Raw genomic sequence first — 20,362 nt, forward strand, 5'->3', positions numbered from 1 at the left:
CAGCGTTCTCATGTGTAATTATCACATTGTATTCTTTAAACCATGTAACAGAATATATAATATATATAATTTACTCATAGTCATATTAATGTCTAATGTGATTGAGTTTCCTCATCTCTACTTATGTGCTGATGTGTTCACTGAGGCCATTGTATGGTCCATTTTGGCTGCATTTCCATGTTTTAAACATGAAATTTGCTTATTTAAAGGGTGTCTCATGTATCTCTTATGCAGAAATATGTGTTGCCTAGCTGGACAAATGTAGCACAGGTCTACTATTATTGGCCTAATGTATTTTAACAATCATTTCAGCATCCAGATAATCTCTTTCATACTCCCTTAGATGAATTTAGCCTGGTTGTCATGAAATAGGCATTTGAAACAATAACTACCAGTATCTTCGAATGTGTGTGATTGCACTAATCCTACACATTCTTTGCAAGACAACTGGGTGCTTTTATGTAAAGAATGATCTGAGAACACTGAGGCTAATGAAGTAACAAGAGAAACATAGTAAGTAGTCTTTCAGTTTGCATGATCAATTTGGATTATTGTTCATTTTCATTTACCATGTCAACATGTTTTAGAGCAACGTTTTCTGATTTTGAGCTCTTTTAGGTGTAAGTCATCGTCAGTGATTACCCTAAGCCCAAAGCAACACCAAACATGGGCAACCAAAATGCATCATTTTGTTAGCATGTAATTGTTCTCCCAATTCTTAGAAATCAGGAAACAACAAAAATAACAATTTTAACTTACAGACATGAAACACTCCCCCACCCTGGAAAAAAGTCCATTTTGCCTTTTACAAAAATATAAGGTTAGTGTAATGTTAGATTTTGCATTACTACCTATGACTGAGACCTCAAAGGTAATTCCTCGACTGCTTCAGTAACAGCCTGGTTGATTTTAACAAGTTAAGTAAATTTGCGGTCAATTTAGACTCAATTCAAAATCTCCTACTTGGGACGAACACTAAATGTAAATAGCTGACTTTCTAAATAAACCTATCCATCTTTGCAAGGTCAATTTTTGCTTTCATTAAATTCCAAATGTTTAGCCATAATTAGCTTAGCTGTCCTACTCTTGTTACTGCTCTTTCCTACTGCTGTTACAATCTTGTTGCATTACATTTCATTTTGAAATGCAAAGATATATATCTAAAATCTTGTAACTAATAATAATAAAACAAGAAAAGTCTTCCCCTTACACCCAGAAAGCTGAGAATTCTTATTTTTGATCATATGTTTTGTCTGTATAGATATTTTTTATTTACAAAGTCAAATTTACAGAATCTAAAACAGATTTAAGATCTTTACTGTTTTATGGTTAAAACTAATTTGATGTTGTTCCAACCTTAAATAAATAAAAGCACACAGACCGATGTGAACGTTTACTGTTTATTTCTGTGTATTTACATCATCATTGCTTAATTGCACAGTTTGAGATTTCAGACTATAAATATGCTGAATTTAAGATGACATGAAGAAATAAAATAAAATCATTTAAAAGTTGGATCCATTGGTAACGAGAGAAAACCGCCCTCAGTGTCTCGGCGTCTTTCTTCCTCCAATCAGCAGCGGCACTGACTGCCGCACTGCTCCTGATTGGAGCAGAGCCTTCACCTGTACGTGACACCCCGCCCACCTCCCTCCTAATTCTTCTACTTCTTCTTCTCCTCCTGTCTCTGCTTTCTGTACGCTTCGTGGGCCTCTATGATCTCCTTGACAACGGACGGGTCGTCCAAAGTCGACACGTCGCCGAGATCCTCAGTTGTTTCCATGGCAACCTTCCTCAGGATCCGCCTCATGATCTTACCTGAGCGGGTCTTTGGCAGCCGCGTCACCACCTGACAGACAAGAGTGGCAAACTGAGCTCTGATTGGACGACATAGCTGAACGCCAGCAAATAATGTGATCAATAATATAATCAACCGACAAATTACAAATGAAGAAGAAGAAAAACGTTTTGGTTTTGTAAAACGGACCGAAGCAGGAAACAATCAGAATATATGAATGTAAATATTCCAGATCACAGCTAAATATTTATGTAAATCTTCCTGTTTGTTGTTGTTTCTGGTACTTCCTGTTTCCTGCTGAGGGGTGTGGAGGCGAGTTCAGACACACACTGACCAGGAAGTGCTCGGGGACGGCGTATTTGGCGATCTTGGTGGCGACGAGGTCTCTGAGCTGCTGCAGCACGGCGGGAGCGTCATCACTGAGGTCCTCCTTTAAAACCACGAAGGCAAAAGGCACTGAGGGCACACACACACACACACACACACACACTCAGTGTAAACTTCGACAAACATCTGGAATCAGACCTAAATCTTCTGACTGGACAGTTGCACTGCCCCTCAGCACTCTGACTTGTTTCTCTACGTTTCTGACTCTGCCTGCAGACTCAGTGACGGCCCAGCAGGGGGCAGCAGAGTCTCATGCGCTTGATGTCATCATCATTAATAAAACCAATCAGGCTTTTTCATCTCTCCCCTTCCTTCCCTCCTTCCTCGTGTCCTTACCTTCTCCCTTGATGTCATGTGGGATTCCTATGACAGCTGTTTCTGGAACAGCTGGATGTTCGTCCTGCAGGGAAGAGCACATGCGTGTCAGCTGCTCGAAATCACAAATATTGAAGATGCACCTGTGGTATCCATATCAATCTCCTACGTCGCCTCGTTCTCGACTGATGGCTTCCACGTGATTTTCAGAAAACTTGACCTGTGACCTTGACCTCGGGGTCAGATCCTTCAAAATCCTTCAAATGTGCTCAAAGGTTTAAAGAGAGTAATACTCGGCACGTTTCTGAGGCCTGTGTGCGTCTCACCAGAGCGTCCTCGATCTCAGCCGTGCCGAGGCGGTGACCGCTCACATTGATGACATCATCCATGCGGCCCGTTATCTGGTAGAAACCGTCCTCTGAGCGGTAGGCTCCATCGCCGCTGAAGTAAAACCCTGAAATAAAAAAACGCGGCTCTCAGACGGTGACTCTACAAAACTACAGACGGCCAGGGTTTACGCTGTAGCACTGACCAGGATACGGTTTGAAATACGTGTCGACGAATCTCTGGTGGTCGCCGTAGATGCTCCGAGCAATCCCCGGCCATGGCTGACTGATGCACAGCGCTCCGGTGATGTCGTTACCTGACAGCTGCTCGCCCTGGTCAACAACAACACAACAGCAGGACACACAAACTGATGACAGAGGCCAGTTTAAAAGCAGCTGATAACATGTGCTTCTTTGCAGTCTATGCAGTTTTATTTCTCACAGCCAAAGAAGAAGGAAGTCAAATCTCGGCTCACCCTCAAAACTGAAAAGAGCCACACTTTAAAAAAACTAAAAACAACAAACATCACAACAAGCAGTTTGGTCAGTCTACAAGCTCTTGACATCGTTCAAAGAAGGTTAACAGACCGAAGACCACTCAAGTTATTTTTATTTGAATTATTTCCATTTCTCAACCTCGTAAACCTGCAGTTTCTCTAACCTCCAGCAGAGGCAGGAGTGATCCCCACAGACTCCCATGGTTACAGCCTGATACAGGAACCTGTTTTTTACTGTATGAAGGACTAAAGTTTGCATTATTAGGGGCGTGGCCTCTCTGACTAACAGGTGGATGCTAGCTCCACCCTGAACTGGACCCGTGGAGCGTGTCTGTGCTGCTGGAGACTTTTTAATGTTATTGAACAATTTCCAGTAAACAACTCAGACACTCAGAAAATAGGGAACGGGTCCCCTCCAGTTCATTCTGCTCTCTAACGTCTCACGTCTCCACCCTGACAGCGCCGCCACTGTAAGTGGTCCGGTTAAATCCCGGACAACCAGCGGCTAAACTCTGAGAGGATTGGAGTGAAAGTGACCTCGAGGATGAGGAGCTGAAGGAGGTCTAATCTAATTGAGTCCTCTCTGATGAAAAACCCTCAACATCCGCAGATTACGCCTCTTTAACGAGTGGATAATTAATTTGGAGACGTGGCGATCGGAGTCCGAAAGTCTGTTAATCAAAGCAAACAGATGCTGCGGCGCCGTCTTAATGGAGAGATTAAAGAGAGGGTGTCACTGGAAGGCTCGTCCATCTGAAGGTCTGAGCGCGGTTAATGAGACGCAGGATTGATGTGAGGCTGCAAACAGCTTCATCAGCAGGTCCGTCTCTGAACAGCTGCTTCATTCAGTACGTAACGATGCTTCCTGCTCCTCTCTGACTCTGACGGGACCATTGGCTCCAACATGGACTTCCTGTTTCATCATTAAAACGTTCGCTGAGGTCAGAGGTCACTCACAGGATGCTCACAGATGATCAGACCTGCGGAGCTGCCCCCTGCTGCTCATTGCAAACAGTTTTATCGTCACGCTTCATCTGAATCGATTCTGTTCTTTGTATGATGCTTCGAGTTCTGAAGGTCAACCGGGGTCACAGGTCACAGGTTCATGGGGCTCACGATGAGCCCACCTTAACCTCTTTGTTTGGGTTCTTAAAGACGCTTCCCCTCTCATGCCAGATACCTCCAGGTATGCAACCTGTAGTGTTGTCACCTCAGAGGTGGTCCCGAGACCCCCTCCCAGGTGACTGAGCCCCGACTCACACCTGGACCCATATGACCCTAACAGCTCCTCCCAGGCTGGAACACTGAAGTCTGTGTTTTATTTATCTGCCGCGTGACCCTTCAGCTCGTCACGCGTGCTCGTCTGATCGTTTCATTATAAGTGAGAGTTTCATGATAATCGCCTGTTTGAATTGTATTAGGCTGAACGTTAGCATGACTGGGGGCGTGGCCTCTTTGCCTGCCGGATGCATGGCAGTGTTAAGTCAACACAGGTACAATATAAAGAGCAGAGACAGCAGCTCACCTTCTCTCCCATCAGGACGGGCTGGATACCAAAAAACGGCCTCATGGCCATCGCTGGAACGATGGGCGCTCCTTCGTCAGCCGGGCGTGGGGCGATGCAGACTCCGCCGGTCTCTGGGGGGGACAGAAACATCACGCCGCTGTGAGGTTATCACAGAGGACACTGCTGATGCGTTCCATGCTTTCTACCCCCCGCCACCACCAGATGGCCTCAGAGGTCGCCTCTGACTGCAGCTTTAATTTCCTTTAATTTCTTAATTTATTGGGATTTTCCTCCTTTTAAGAGTCAGAAGCAGCTGGCAGAGAGTTTAAAGTCCGATTTAAAAACACACTCTCGGACACTCGGTGTCGTGATTGTCGAGGAATTAGGTCACACGCGCCCTGCTGTCGGTGATCCTGCACCGTCTCATCCCGGGGGGGGGTTTCTGTGAGGCTGCAGGGGGGGTCGGGGCATAAAGTGTGCAGGATTTGATCTTAATTCATTTTCTGCAGAGCTGCAGATGTTCCGCTGCTAATCGTTCAAATTAGGGTAAAGGCTTCACTAAAGAGAGAATCAGACGGACTTAGAGTCGGATCAGCGCCACAAACAAAGAGACCAGAAAACTTCCAGGAATTAAACCCGACCGCCGACTCCACAGCAAACACCCAGGCACGCTGTTTTTAATTGAATTTGGTAACGTTTCCGTGAAATCAACGGTTGTGGAGCCGTCAGTGAAACAGTCAGCGAATTTCGTCCTCGTAAACCGAGCTGAAGGAATCAGTTCAGACGCTCTACGAATGACTTTCTGAGTTCTTGGAAATGAAACTTAATAATAAAGCTAGCGCATGTTTTCTAAATGTGTGAGCAACGATGCGATCAAGAATATTTCCAGTGTTTGTTGTCATAATTTCAGGACCCGCAGACGCTGCTCACACCTTCAAATCGTCGATTCAAACTGTAAATAAACAACGTGCCGTTTCCCTCTAAACCCTTGTGCAGCGAACGCCTCGGCTGTGACAGGGAACGCCCACTCGGCACACCTGTGTGTGCGACCTGGCCAGACCAGCCCTGCCTCTGGGCCGTCGAGCAGCAGAGACACACCTGAGCCCCATCGTTCTGCTGCTTCTCACAGCTGAGCTTAGGTAAGACTGAAGGCTTTATTTTTGCTACTGATCATTTTTATGAACCAACCAAAGGCCTGGAAACCCTGGCGCTATCGTTCATCGACGATTAGAAATCATGCAAAAGTCAGGTGAGCACTCGCTGATAACAGTGTGTGGCTGAGTCTCACCTGTCTGCCACCAGGTGTCCACTAAAGGGCACCGCCCCTCTCCCACAACACTGTGAAACCAGTGCCAGGCCTCGTGGTTAATGGGCTCTCCCACTGTAAACGCACACACACACACACACGTTAGTACTTCTAAGTTTAATAATGAAACTCAGGTTATAAAACTAACTTTGTTGACATGTAGTGCGTAGATATTTCTCCCCAGAACACTCAGATCTGATATTTTGGCTGAAATCTGATAAAACCGTCCAACCTGATCCGAGCGTCCTCAGAGACGAGCGGTCGTACTTCTTCACCCAGCTCTCGCCGTACTTCAGAAGCAGTCGCAAAGCTGTCGGAGCGCCGTAAAACTGGCTGATCCTCAGACGCTCGACGGTTTCCCAGTACCTGCCTGAAGGAACCACAGAAACGAACATGTGGAAATATGAAATACAGAATACACAACATGCTTTCAGCTCAGTCACATGACGTTTCAGTCACATGACTGAGCTGAAAACATGCCGAGTATTAAAACTTTGTTTGAAACAGAGACACCAAACACCTGCAGTCAAAACCCAGGGGTAAAAAATCCACAGTAGTCTAACATTCATCACTCCATTAACATCCATCCATCCATCCATCCATCCAACCATCCATCCATCCACCCATCATCCATCCATCCATCCAACCATCCACCCATCCACCCATCATCCATCCATCCATCCGCCCATCATCCATCTGCACGCCATCCATCCATCCATCCATATTCCAAATGTCCTTCTCCCCAGAAGCTCCTCCTCAGAGATCCTGATGTGTTCCCAGGCCAGATGAGATGCCTGAACCCCTGATGTGTGAACCACCGCAGCCGACAACCAAAGAGACCAGTACAGAGGAGTCGTTGTTCTACTCCAAGGCTCTCCCCGTTCATCATCTGACCAGGACGCCTCCTCGCTGATTTCCAATGGGCATCCCCAACAGGAATTAAAACTGCAGAAATACCCTGAAAGATTATGTATCGCACCTGGATACTGGAGCACCTCAGGGTCTTTACCTTACAACACCCTTCAGGTGAGTATTGTGATTTTATGCTATATAAATTAAATAAAATGTATTTAAAATAATTAAGAGGAATATAAACCACAGCTGGGGATTAAATGTCTGGAGTACTTACTAACACTTACACTTACTTCTGCACCTATCAAACAAGACCACAACATGACTATAAAATCACATTCACCTTGTGGCGCCTCTTTGAGGTCACAGATGTTTGAGAAAACAGGAAGTACGGTAATAAAACAATGGAGGTGCGATAAGCTGCCTGTGCAGGTAATAAAACACCTTTAATGAGTCACTAAAGCCTAGAACACCTGGTTGTACTTCCTTGAGGTCACCTGTGAGGAGAGGGCGGAGCTTCATGAGCTTCACGTGTTACTCTTACCTGGATTTGGATAAACAGGTGTGCTCTCAAACAGGACGGTGGTGGCGCCGTTGCACAGCGGGCCATACACCACGTAGCTGTGTCCCGTAATCCAGCCGACGTCTGCCACGCAGCCGAACACGTCGCCGTCCCGGTAATCAAACACGTGCTGTAACAATAAGGTCGGGGAAACCTGCAGTCAGCTGAGACTGAAGAAGTCACCTGGATGAGTGACGAAACGTTTCTCCCACAAAACGCTACGTCCAGATGAACAGAATCAACTTTTGGAGAATAAAGAATAAAGGATAATAGACACATTTGTTCTGTCATTTATGAGTAAATTTGGCACTTTTGGTGCTCCACATATAAACTGAGTGTGACACATTAAATGAAAAGTGTTTGTAGCTGAGCGGCTGAAGCAGCTGATCTGAAGCGTTTCAACCACAAACACCCCCCCCTCCCCGATACACACACACATTAGTGCTCGTCGCTCCTTTTTCACATAAATCAGCTTTTGTTCTGTTTCACATCCAAACAACCAGCGAGCCAAAAACTCTGAGCCGCTAAGCAGCTTTAGAAATTAGCACTGATAAATATTTGGCAGACATGGAGGTGTGTGTGTGTGTGTGTGGGGGGGGGGGGTGTTATGTTTATATTCAATCATGAACAACAGCATCAGGTCATCATGTGACACATGCAGAGGAAGCGGATGTCTCAATAAAGGCTAATTTAAAGCTTTTCAGAGGCAGGCTCGCCTCGCCGGTGAGGCCTGTTATGTAATTGCTCTGCTTTGTCTTCAAGGACACAAACAGCCCATTCAAAAACACGAAACTTTATCAAACGTCCTGCCAGAGGAGGGTGAGGGAGGGAGGAGAACCCCCCCTGCCCCCCCCACTGAGAACAACGTCTCAGTTATTCTCAACTCTGCAAACATCGTTAGAACAGGTTTCAAATCGCTGACATAGAAATCATGCCTGCAGCCAATCAAAAGTTGGCACCTGACGCCAGAGAGGAGAACCTGCACTGACCTCTGCACCTGAACTCTGCCCTAAAGATTTTTGCCCTGGAAATATGAAATATCGTTCTCCTGCTGACGTTCCTCAGAACCTCCATACAGAACATTTTAGGAAGAGGACGAGTACCTGGAGTGTCAGGGATGCGTACAGCAGGTATCCCGCCTGTGTGTGGACGACGCCCTTCGGTTTGCCCGTGCTGCCCGACGTGTAGAGCAGGAAGAGGAGGTCCTCGCTGTCGAGAGCCTCGGGGGCACAGACGGCCGGCTGAGAGGACATCGCCTGCAACACGACACGGAGCTCAAACGCTGATCAACAATTCAATATTCAGATTGTATCGATAAAGTATCGATCTCACCTCCTCCAGCTGGACGTCCCTCTCTCCCATCACCACCGGCGTCTCAGTCCTCTGACAGACGAAGACGTGCTGGACGGAGGGACAGGTCTTTACCGCGGCGTCCACGGTGGCTTTGAGCTGGATGACCCGGCCTCCTCTCACACCTTCATTAAAGGTGATCACAGCTTTACAGCCAGCTGGAGAGCAGCAGAGGGACAGTTTGTCATGATTTAATGATGAAGTGGAGTTCCTCAGGGCTCAACCCCAGGTCCTCTTTCATTTCACTTTATTGCTTCTTTTAAAAGTTTCCCCGCGGTCACACTCAGGAGAATCAGTAAAGTCAGAGATCACTCCCAGGTGTTTGACATGTGACGTCACCTGATCTGTTACCTGAGGAGCACACACTGAGCACTTCTTCTTCTCTTGTATGACTTTAGAAACTCACTTTTCACTCGTCAAATGTTGTTATTCATTAACAGACGTTCCTCTGAGGGGTATTACAGTTAATCTGCTTTATGAATGGACTGTGAGTGTGTGTGTCGCAGACACTGTTTGTGTGTCTGACGTTGTGAGCTGCCTCATTTTGTTTTTGTGGAATTTCATCTCATTTGAAAGTTTTGCAGTTGAATCCGAGCCCTGAGCTGCTTCACAGATGTTGGTTGTAGAGAAAGTTTGATCCTGTCAGCTTTAAAATGTTCATTATTGTCACGATTACTAATATCATAATTCTCTGAATGTTTACATTTAAATGTGTTTTTGTGTCCGACAGTGAAAATCTGTCAACAGGAAGTCAAACTGTGGCTGAAAACGATCCAGAGTCAACCTTTGAACTGCATAAAAATATAAGAGTCTGGTGATAAAACGTTGCTGCGTCTGTGCCAGAGGTCGGAGGGCAGGTTGGCTCTGACTAAAGCGAGTGTGTTCTGCTGCTGGTTTTGGTTCATGTGAAGAAACTGTTGAAGTCCAGACAAACTTCCGCTCTCAGCTCACAATCTGCTGATAATCCCAGATTTAATGCAAAGGAGCATCAAATATGCAATAACAGAAAGTTGCACTGCCCTGTTTGCGCTTATTCAGCCATCAGCCACAGAGGACGCTGGAAGGAGGCAGGGATTGGCTGAAAAAATATGTTTTGGTAAATTTACCAGCAGCATGAGTCTGACGAGGATTTGCTTCTTAAATCTGCACCAAGAAAAAAACTGAGAAATAACTGCAGAAACTCAGAGAAACCCTAAAAAGATTCAGAGGACAGAAGAATCGCTGGTTTCCTCATTTCCTGCTGCTGTCGGTTCAAACGACCGTTGGGTTTTATTGCTACTCCTGAAACGCCACGCTTCACTGATTTGTTTCCAAAACACATCCCTGGACGGTGAGGCTGACCTCCACGTCCCTGAACCCTCCGCCTGCTGTCAGACCAGACGCACCACAAGCTAAAAATGACTCTGTGTGATTCTGCGGGAATCGAACAGTCAGAGCTTTAAATGTTCAGTCTTTGTGAGAGATTAGATCGCACAGAGAGCGTGGGGGACTGACATGCAGGAAATGGTCTGGCAGCATACAGGTCACCTGTTCAGCCAGGTGAGGTTCAGCAGCAGCCCACAGGGTAAAGGTTTAACATGACTCCATGTGTGAAATACAGCAGCGGATCTAGGATGCCCTCGGGAGCTTTGAATTAGGGTCTCATACGGTTTATTACCCGTGATCATCCCATGGTCACCGGTGAGCGGTGCAGGAGTCGACAACAATATAGACGCTAGGAGACCGACACTCGTACCGCTCGCTCTGATGGAAGGATCGAGGGAAGCTCAGGGTTCAGTCTCTAACCCTAGCCATACCCCGCCTCCTGACAGGGAACTTTTACCTATTTGGCATCATCAACAAATATGTGACCACAAAGGAACCGTGAGGCTGAAGAGACGCGATCTGAACGGGAACATGTTCTAGTTCATGAAGCTCTGTTGGTCTCACACACAGCCCGACGCGACTCATCACCTGCTTTGTTTCAGGTGCGTTCCACGTTCCTGCTGCGAACTTCTTCTCTGGTTTCTTCTTTGTTCAGTGACTGAATGTGGAGCAAACGACGCATCATCAGGAACCATCTCTGTGGTGATGAAGATGATGACCTCTGCCCACAGCAGAGGTCACATGATGACTTCATGCACTGCAGGCGTGCTTACACCGACGTTTCTAATAATGAGGTGTTTGAGATTTTCCTCGAGTGGCTGAGGAAAGGTCGCGATCCGGCCTTTCAAGCTGTGCTCCACATGCGTGCAGGTTAGTGACATCCATAGCTGGCGATTTTTTGTTTTTATGGGCCGATGGATTTTTTTTTTTTATTTTTTTATGAAGGGTATATATAATGAAAGGTGTTGGATTGGCCAATTGGTCATGAGCAACTCTGGGCTGGACCAATTACAGCCGAGGAGGCCGGATGCACCCGCCCCCTTGTTTAGCAATCACGTGATTTTCGCGCATTGCATGCCGGGAACTCGTGGCAAAACAATCCAAGTACCGCATCAAATGCAAGCATTTGCAGCACCGCAAAACGTTCATTCTCCGGTTCCAATACCTTCTTGTTTTTTCTTTGCCGCACAAAAAAGGAATGTACAAAACAAAAGGAGAACAATGCCGGTCCGTACAAAGACAGACTCGACGAAAAGACAAAGAAAAGATAGGAGGAAAAAATCAAAGGAGTGAAAGAGTGGACAAAAGACGTTAGCGTGCTGCCCAACTTTCACCACGCTCAGATTTATAATCATACGGTTCTTGGAGTGAGTGCATACACTCATGAAGTTTAGTAACTTCAGGTCACTGCAACAAGCCCAGGTACAGTTTACCGATGGATGGGTGCAGGACCTTGAAATGCACCGTGTAGAACGAAAGACCATCGTACGAACAAAGGTAAGTTTACCGGTCTCACAAATCGTCGTCATAAATACACATTCCTTAACCGTTTATTAATAGGACCTTTGAGCTCAACGGTAATTAATTAGCAGTGGAAATAATTTCTGGTAGCATCACAGAAATGTAGCAGTGACAATAATACTGTATGCTGTAATCGTACTGGGCAATTAGTGATACAAAACAACTGTTTTATCCTGTGAATAAAAGTACATGTTTTTGTCAATGTACCATAATAACAGAAGCGAAACACAATATTGTGTCAGGACAATTCACTATTTATGCACAATAAACAAAGGAGCATAGCACGACAATTTCTGTTCAGCGCCAGACTTGCTTGTAACCTATATCACCAGTTATGTTAAGAAAAATTACGTATTAACTACAACAGCAGACTGACCTCTGTGGAAATGCTTGGAGCAGACTAACCTGTGAGCTGGAGGGTTCTGGGACGTTATATTTGGTATATCCAGACCATCCGTCGGCTCTTACTTCGGAAACATGGCTTAAAACATTTCTCTTCAACGACGTAATCCGATTAAAAAAAAAACGATCGGCTTCCCGTGGCTGTCATGCGACCGGCTGTTGCAGTTAATAATACAACAGCTTCTTGCCATTTTTTGTTTCTTTTTATCGCTGTGTAACTGAGTTCAATTGAAAGCCTGCGTGCGCTAGTACCTCTTGCCACAAGTTCCCAGAATCCTTTGCGGTTTTACCCCTGAATGACGTCACATTTTCAATCTTTATCCTGGTGGGCCGGTCTCTAGTCAAAATGCCCGGGCCGATTTTTTGTCCCAGTCCAGCCTTGGTGACATCTATCAGGTTTCCTCTGGTCTGTGGAACAGGTAAGGACTGCTGAATCTATAAGTTTGCTCAGAGGAATCGTGCAGTGCGTTCTTGGTTCATGTTGTGGATCAAATCATTACTCCCTCAGTGTGTCAGCGTTCCTAACATGAATGAATGAAGCACCTTTACATGTCTGTTTGTTGGTGATCTGCACCTGCTGAAACAACTTTAACATCCATTTTCACCTCACCTCCTCAAAGCTCATCTTTCCTTAGAGACCCAAAGAATTCATCATAATGAAAATATCAATAACAACAATGACTTCTGTGTGTTTCGTCTCTTTGGCAGGAATGAATTTTCTGAGAGGCTGACATCAGAGGGCTGATGATGATGATGAAAGAGGTGTACTCACCATCTTGGATCCTTCCTGCTAGAGCATCAGAGCTGAATCCGGCAAACACCACGGTGTGCACCGCGCCGATACGGGCACACGCCAACATGGCTGCCACCGCCAGCGGAGACACGGGCATATAAATGGCCACTCGGTCACCTTTGTTGATCCCGTGACTCTTCAGGGCGTTGGCAAGGCGGCAAGTTGTCTCCAGCAGCTCCCTGCAGGTCAGACAGAGTGAGGATGATGAAGGTGGCTGATTATTTCCAGCTTTGTGTATTTATTCTCAAAGGGAAGAGTGGCTTTGCATGACTCGTAGTTTGAAATAATCCTTCTTTGTCTGAGTTCATCATCCGTCTAAAACCAGCTGCTTTAGCTCCTCCCCTTACATGAAACAGGACTAATCAGACAGCAGGACATGGGAGGAAACAATTAACAGCTGGTGAGAACCATCACCTGATGAGAGCTGAACCTGTGTCATGTTCAATGGCGCCACTCCGTGCATACCTGTGCTTGGTGTGGCTGTGTCAATGTCACCTCCAAAACACTAGTTGGCAGTGGAGTTCCTGTCTTCAGAAAGGATATCAGAAGGAGAGGCTGGAAACGGGAGATAACTAACTTGGAGGCACCTAACCAAAGGCCAATCAGTCACCACAGGCTATTACATTTGCAGACAGGTGTAGGTTAGGGTGGTGCAGGTTCAGGTGTGGCTACGACATAACGAAGGAGTATGACTCCCACCGTGACCGTTCTGAAAGCTGAACCTGTAAATTCGAGTGCAGCACCCTAAAAATATCCGGTCTTTAAGTGATGACGTATGAACCCTGGGTCCAAACTGCTCTGTTTATTAAGGCTGTTGTGTTTTTAACATGTTTTCATGTTTTGTATCTTGTTCTGTTTAATCTGAACAAGCCACTAAAAACAGTCAGTGATCACTGTCGGCCTCTGTTTTTATCACCACTGTTCATTTTAAAGCTCAGTTTTAAACCCTTATGATGTAACTGCAGCCCAGCCCATGCAGCAGTATTTGAATGACTAACCTCGTATTGTGGATGAATAATCTCAGTTGTTCTCCTGACTGAAGTTTGGTCCGTTTACAGCATCCTGCCATGCGATTGCATTTGTCCCTAACCATCAGGAACCTTCACGTTAACTTTTATCAAGTGGAAAATTGTTAGCGTTCATCCTCCAGCTTCACTGTGTTTATGCTAACATAGCTGTGTCGCTAGCGGTCACGTAGCACATCATTATCTACCAGCTAGCCCAACTTCAGTAACCCTACAGACGTCACTGCTGTTTACTTTTCTGTCTTCCTTTATGTTGAAAGTGACAGCAGAGCTGTACGTTTTAACTTTTCATAAAGAACATGCTATATCATGTTTAGGTGGAAACTAGCGAGCTAACGTCCTGCTAACTTCTATCCATCCATCGATCCATTTTCTTCTGCTTCTCCGGGGCCGGGTCGCGGGGGCAGCAGCCCAAGCAGAGAAGCCCAGACCTCCCTTTCCCCAGCCACCTCCTGCGTCCGGAGTGAGGCAGGAAAGAAAGTGCGAGAGAGAGGGTGAGAGAAAAAAAACCCCCACTGCTCGCATCATTCACTTCAAAGAGTGAACGAGTCGGCTCTCAGAGCCGTTTCGTTCGCGACCAACACATCACTAGTCGCAGGACGTTTTGGGACACAGCTCTAGAGTCATTGTGGTTACTTCCTGTTTTACTTTGAAGGTTAATCTTCTGTTGTGCATCCTTCTAGTTTTACATCCTGCCTGGTGTTTCTTGCTGTGTAATCTTTGTTCACTTCGAGATGATGTTATTCCAGTTGGACTTTGCTGTGTTTGGATTTGGTTATCTCCTTTGGTTAGCTCCCATGCTGTTGGCGGAGAGACTCTAAGCTGAATATATCAATCAGACCATCACAGCTGTAACTGAAACCCTGCAAAGTGAAGCTGCTGACAGCTGAGGTTTCTGGAGCCAGGTGAAGATGCACAGCAGAAACACCTGCTCCACCTTTACGTTGCTCCAACACCTCTGTGGCTTTGCTGCGTGCTGATAAGATAAAGAGCGGTGTCATCTGCATAGAGGGAGGTCATGGCTTGATTTCTATCAGTACAGCTGATTAAATGATAACAGGTGTTCTTACCTGTAGGTGACCTTCACCTCAGTGCCGGGTTCATCTTGTTCCCAGATCAGAGCCACTCGGTCCGGATGTTTTTCCACGTGGACATCCAGGCAGTTCACTGACAGACAGACAGCGACTCAAACTGAAGCTTCAACAAACTAAACTTTTTATCAAACATAAAAATCAGATTCAGATCACACAGTGCTCACACAGATTTACACAGATCTGTGAACAACATCTGAGAGTCATGGGTCCTTGTTTTTGTAGAAAATGTTTCAGATCTTTGAGTTCAGCTCATGATAAATGGGAGCAAAAATAAAAGTGTTGAGTTTTTGTTCAGCACCAGGAGAATAAGCTTTAAACATTTCATGCACTGTCCCAGTATCTCCGATCATTTCCAGGTCCCTTGTTATCATTTAGCAGACTGGTGACTCCAAACGTGAGCAGAAACAGCACAAAGTGAACCTTTTAAAGCCAAAAATACAAACGTGTCACAGACAAGGCAGCTGCAAAAACTCGAGGCTGGACACAAATGAGGACGGCAAACAGAGACAACGGCACGGGGAGACTGAGCCTATTTATACAAGAGACCCAAAGAAAACCCAGAACCAACACAAAACAGGACGGCACTGACCACAGAGACCCAAAACCCCCACAAGGGAAGGCTGCGAACTACAGGGAATAAACCCTGGAAATACGCGGAGCTAAAGAGCAGTGACGAATGTGGAAATCAAACTCAACTAAAACCAGAGCAGAACGCAAGTTCACAACCTCAGAACTCTCTAACGCTCTACGACCTGAGGCACCTGTTAGTCAAAGAGGCCACACCCCTAATAGTCAGTCCTACATGCTACACCTGTAGAGGTGTTATGGGGGTAAATTATCTACAGAAACCAGAAATGTTTGTGTATCAGGCTGTGAATATGTTGACTCACCGCTGCCTCTGCTGGACACTAGAAAAACTGCAGGTTTAAGGCTTTCTTTTTCAGCCCTGGATGGCTCAATGCAGCTCCAGAATTCAGAATCCAGAATTCCTCCTCACGGCTGCTTAGTCCCGTCAGCAGCTACAGGAACGTCTGATGGAGGTCTGAAGGTTACGCACTGATAGATTTACAGACCGGTCTGACTCTGAGTGCTCCCAGAGTCTCAGAGATGGTGTTTGTGGTGAAAATCACACCGCCAATATTTCACTTTGCTCACTTTGCTTCTGGATTTTAAGCCACGGAGGTGGATTTCATACAGAAACTGACTGAATAAAATACGATTAATTCTACTAAGCAAACGTTTGAAGCTGAGGAAACAAATGTTTCTCTTCATTGTTTAATAATCTTTAAGAAGACAGGATTCAAGCCAGTGTGCCAAACATCATCACACTCCTATATTTACTCGTTTTATCTCATCAGGTTTCAGTTTATCGTGAAACCTTCAAATCCTGCAGCTGCACCTGTGTCCTCTATCCCTCGTGTTTTGTGGCGTCAGCATCTCTCAGATCCTCTAATGATTAATTCTGTATCTGATGCAAAGTGCTGCAAACACATCGTGTGATGCAGAGCGTCTTCATTTATGTTCTGATTGAACATTAATCTGAAAATGGGCTTAAACCTGCAGATCCTGTCACGCAGCAGCTTTACAAAGTCATTTATGTAACAAAGAGCAGGAACAGAAAAGAAAAGCATCCAATCAGATTGGAGAGAAATCCTCCAGCCGGCATTATTGGAATATTATTGGATTATTATTGGATTATTATTGGATTATCATGAGAGAGAGAAAAACAACAGAGGAGGATAAAGAGAGAAACGCAGTCAGGTCACACCCTGCAGAGAGGCAGATACTCAGTAAACCATTAGTATTGTAATTACTCACAGCACTGTCTCAGTTACTTACTGTCATGTGTTTACACACTAACATGCACACAGTAAGATAACATATGAAACTTCCAGTCTGATCGCTGACTCTTATTTAACCCAATAAACAAACAGTCCACTGACTAAATCTTGATTTCTATCAAATCGTATCAATAAAGATCAACAAGCACAGCAGTGACAGCAACAATAACCTCTGCTGCAAACACTGAAGCAGAAACATCTGAACATCAGAAACAGCCAGCTCCTCCCCCTGCCCCTGCAGGTGTGTTACTGATCAGGTGAAGTGGCTTTATTGTAATTTTGACCGTGTGCAGTGGTTCAGTACACAGTGAACTGAGACAGAGTTCCTCCAACACCCTGGTGCAGACAATCAGCACGGGACTGCATGAAGTGCAAATGTGCAAAAACACAACAACAGTGCAACATTAGACACAAGCGTGCAATAGAAATGTGCAAAAGACTGAGCAGAATGTAACTGTGTCAGTCCAGTCACGGAGTGTTCAGGAGTCTGACGATTTGGGGGAAGAAGCTGTTCCTCGGTGAGGGGTGTGTGGCGTCCTCCATGATGCTGGTGGCTTTGCAGATGGAGCAGGTGTGATAGGTGTCTGTGATGGAGGGAAGAGAGGCTCCAATGATCTTCTCAGCTGCGCTCACTATCCGTTGTAGAGCATTGTGATCCGATACGGTGCAGTTACCATTCAGACAGTGATGCAGCTGCTCAGGACGCTCTCGATAGTCGCTCTGCAGAAGGTGGTGAGAATGGCAGGAGGGAGATGGGCTTCCCTCAGCTTCCTCAGGAAGTAGAGACGCTGCTGGGGCTTCTTAGTTATGGAGCTGGTGTTGAGGGACCAGGAGAGGTTCTCTACCAGGTGGACACCAAGAAATCTGGTGCTCTTGACGACCTCCGCAGAGGATCCATCAATGTTCAGTGGACAGTGATCTCTCCGTGCTTTCCTGAAGTCAACAATCATCTCTTTTGTTTTGTCCACATTCAGAGACAGGTTGTTGACTCGACACCAGTCCGTCAGCTGTTGCGCCTCCTCTCTGTATGCTGACTCGTTCTTGCTGATGAGATCCACCACAGTCGCTCAGTGTGGTGGTGTTGGAGATGCTGTTGATCCAGATTGTCTGAGGCCTCTGCGTCAGGATCCAGGTGCAGAGAGAGGTGTTCAGGCCCAGCAGGCTCAGTTTAACAATCAGGTGCTGAGGAATGATTGTGCTGAAGTCTATGAACAGCATTCATCAGGTGTCTTATTGACAGGTGTATTACTGACATGTGGGCTTGAGCTGAGCTTCAGGGGTCACCAGTTTCTGCAGTTATGGTCTGAAACATAATCAGGTGACAGTAAAGGTGACCTTTGACCTGTTGAATATAAAACGGCACCACTTGAGGGTATGATCCGGTTTGGATGAAGTCCAGGTGAGTGTGTGCAGAATCAGAGGCCGAACTGAGAGCTCTCGCTGTGTTATCAGCCATGCACATTCCTCCAGACCACGCCTCCTCCTTGTGCCAACAGCTCATTATCAGCTCAGTCAGCAGCAGTGGCTCCGCCCAGCGACATGGAAGTAATGGGTGTGGTAAAAAAACGGAAACAAACGACCACATGAGGAGATGTGCGTATTCATAAAAAGGTGAATACATGATGAGAAGCCTGCGGCACAGGACTGAACTTTGCCTTCATTTTATGATCATTATATGTACTCACATGCATTAACACAGAAACAGACACGCCCACATGATCGCTAACATGCGTTTGTTTAAAAGGATTCATTCATGTGCAAAAACACATGACTGTCTGCATGAATAAAGCTTGGTCTGAAAGCAGAGCCATTATTAACCTTTAAATGCGTTTCGGTCCGAGCCACAGAACAAACGGACACATTTCTGAATGACGTCTGGTGAGTTTTTTCTGGCCTCATTAGGAGCCGCCGTACAAACACTCAGACGGGCCAGAGCTTTAAACTGTGACTGATCAGCAACAAAAGAACACCCCCATCACACCCCCACCATCATTACACCAGCAGCTCCGACTGTGAGGTTTCAAACTGAGCTCAGGCCTCAATGATCAAACTGCGTGACAACAAAACCTTCATTTAGCCTCTTCATCAGAACTGCAGACCCACAGAGTCCTTTACATTTCCTGCAGGCTTTATTTTTTCACTAAAGCATCAAACACAGTCCAGAGAAAATCAAGGTACAAAACTACTGACTTATACTTAATCAGATAAAACATTTAAACACATCAGTAAATGTAATTAAAGCAAGCAAGCAATTTATTTATATAGCACTTTCAGATCAGCCCCCAGCTGAACACAAAGTGCTGAACACTTGACATGCCAAAAGTGATACATTGAACATGTTAAAGAATAAGAAAAAAAAAAAAATAATAATATTAATATATGTATTAAAATGGAAAATAAAATGATTATTAAAATGTCATTTAAAATAATAAAATTAGCACAAATAGCAAAAACAATAATAAAATAGCATAGAAAATGACGATGAGCATTACATTTAAAACAATAAAATCAGGGTCAGACTGTGTCATAAGCCAAGGAGTAAAAACAGAAGGGCTGCTAGCTGCAGCAGCACCGTTGTTACTGATTGATGGGAGATTAGTGTGGAAACAGCGGAAGTTAAAAAAGGTGAAAATCTGACTGAAGTTTGGCTCCGTTCGGCTTTTTCTTCATTACAAACTTTGACTGAAGCGCACAAACAGCCGCACACACAGGCGAGTAAAATCAGGCACATTTTGAATGAAGTCTGGTGCAGACACTGGCTCCCCGCACAGAGGAGTTCAGGGCTCCTGCGCTCAGTATCGATCACTGATTAATAACAGTTATCAGCGTGTTATTGACTGGCACGCGCAGGAAACGTGACCGACTCTCCGACAGCGGGAAGTTTGACTGAGCACGACGGAGGAACTCGGATTAAATATCGGGATCGATCAGGTTATTGATCGACGGGAAACTCACCGGACACGTTGAGCTTTCCTCCCAGGAACCAGCCGATCCTCCCGCTGCTCAGGTCGCAATCCCGGACCCGGTGGAACGGTTCCACCCAGCGGAGCCTGTCGGCGGCGGCGGCCCCCCAGAACCGATCCGGGTCCGTGACGGAGAGGCGGTACAGGTCCCCGTGGGAGAGCCGGGACAGCTCGGTGCTCCAGGTCCCGGGGGCAGGAGCGTGAGGCTGGTAGGACAGACACCTGCTGGGTCCCGGAGCCCTGCGGCGGCTCAGCGCGGCCCAGAAGAGCCCGGACCCCCTGCTGCGCGCGGCCATGGCGATCCTGAGCGGTCAGCTGTGAGACCGGAACACCTCCGCTCCTCAGAGCCGGCCCCTCGGCCCTCCCACCCCTCAGGTGTGTCCAGGTGCAGCAGGTATGGAGGAACAGTAGTGCCGAGTTTCGGTGCTCCAGCATCCGTTATGAACATAATTATACCT

At 46.1% G+C, this 20,362-nt stretch overlaps 1 protein-coding gene across 1 annotated transcript; it reads right to left on the reverse strand.

Moving 5' to 3' along the window:
* Positions 1 to 1,393: 1,393 nt before the first annotated feature.
* acss1 (acyl-CoA synthetase short chain family member 1) lies at positions 1,394 to 20,258 on the reverse strand. The gene is made up of 14 exons (XM_085295970.1): positions 19,897 to 20,258; positions 15,077 to 15,173; positions 12,961 to 13,160; positions 8,883 to 9,058; positions 8,654 to 8,806; positions 7,533 to 7,680; positions 6,369 to 6,506; positions 6,119 to 6,211; positions 4,849 to 4,961; positions 3,033 to 3,159; positions 2,827 to 2,954; positions 2,522 to 2,585; positions 2,133 to 2,254; positions 1,394 to 1,849 (listed from the first exon to the last, which is right to left on the reverse strand). Exons 1-14 carry the CDS (start codon positions 20,198 to 20,200, stop codon positions 1,664 to 1,666), a joined length of 2,049 nt encoding a protein of 682 aa, XP_085152096.1. The 5' UTR covers positions 20,201 to 20,258; the 3' UTR covers positions 1,394 to 1,663.
* Positions 20,259 to 20,362: the final 104 nt, after the last annotated feature.

This window comes from Mchenga conophoros, linkage group LG13, assembly GCF_057382185.1.
Source record: "Mchenga conophoros isolate Kocher_MC1m ecotype Shallow Benthic linkage group LG13, M_conophoros_male_GT1.1, whole genome shotgun sequence".
Lineage (NCBI taxonomy): Eukaryota > Metazoa > Chordata > Actinopteri > Cichliformes > Cichlidae > Mchenga > Mchenga conophoros.

Excerpts from the sequence above, each read along its gene's own strand:
- acss1 (XM_085295970.1), bottom strand. The coding sequence starts at position 20,200 with ATGGCCGCGCGCAGCAGGGGGTCCGGGCTCTTCTGGGCCGCGCTGAGC. Across the intron at positions 13,161-15,076 it reads GAGGTGAAGGTCACCTACAG|GGAGCTGCTGGAGACAACTT; the intron begins GTAAGAACACCT and ends TCTGACCTGCAG. Across the intron at positions 3,160-4,848 it reads CCGTCCTGATGGGAGAGAAG|GGCGAGCAGCTGTCAGGTAA; the intron begins GTGAGCTGCTGT and ends GTTGTTGACCAG.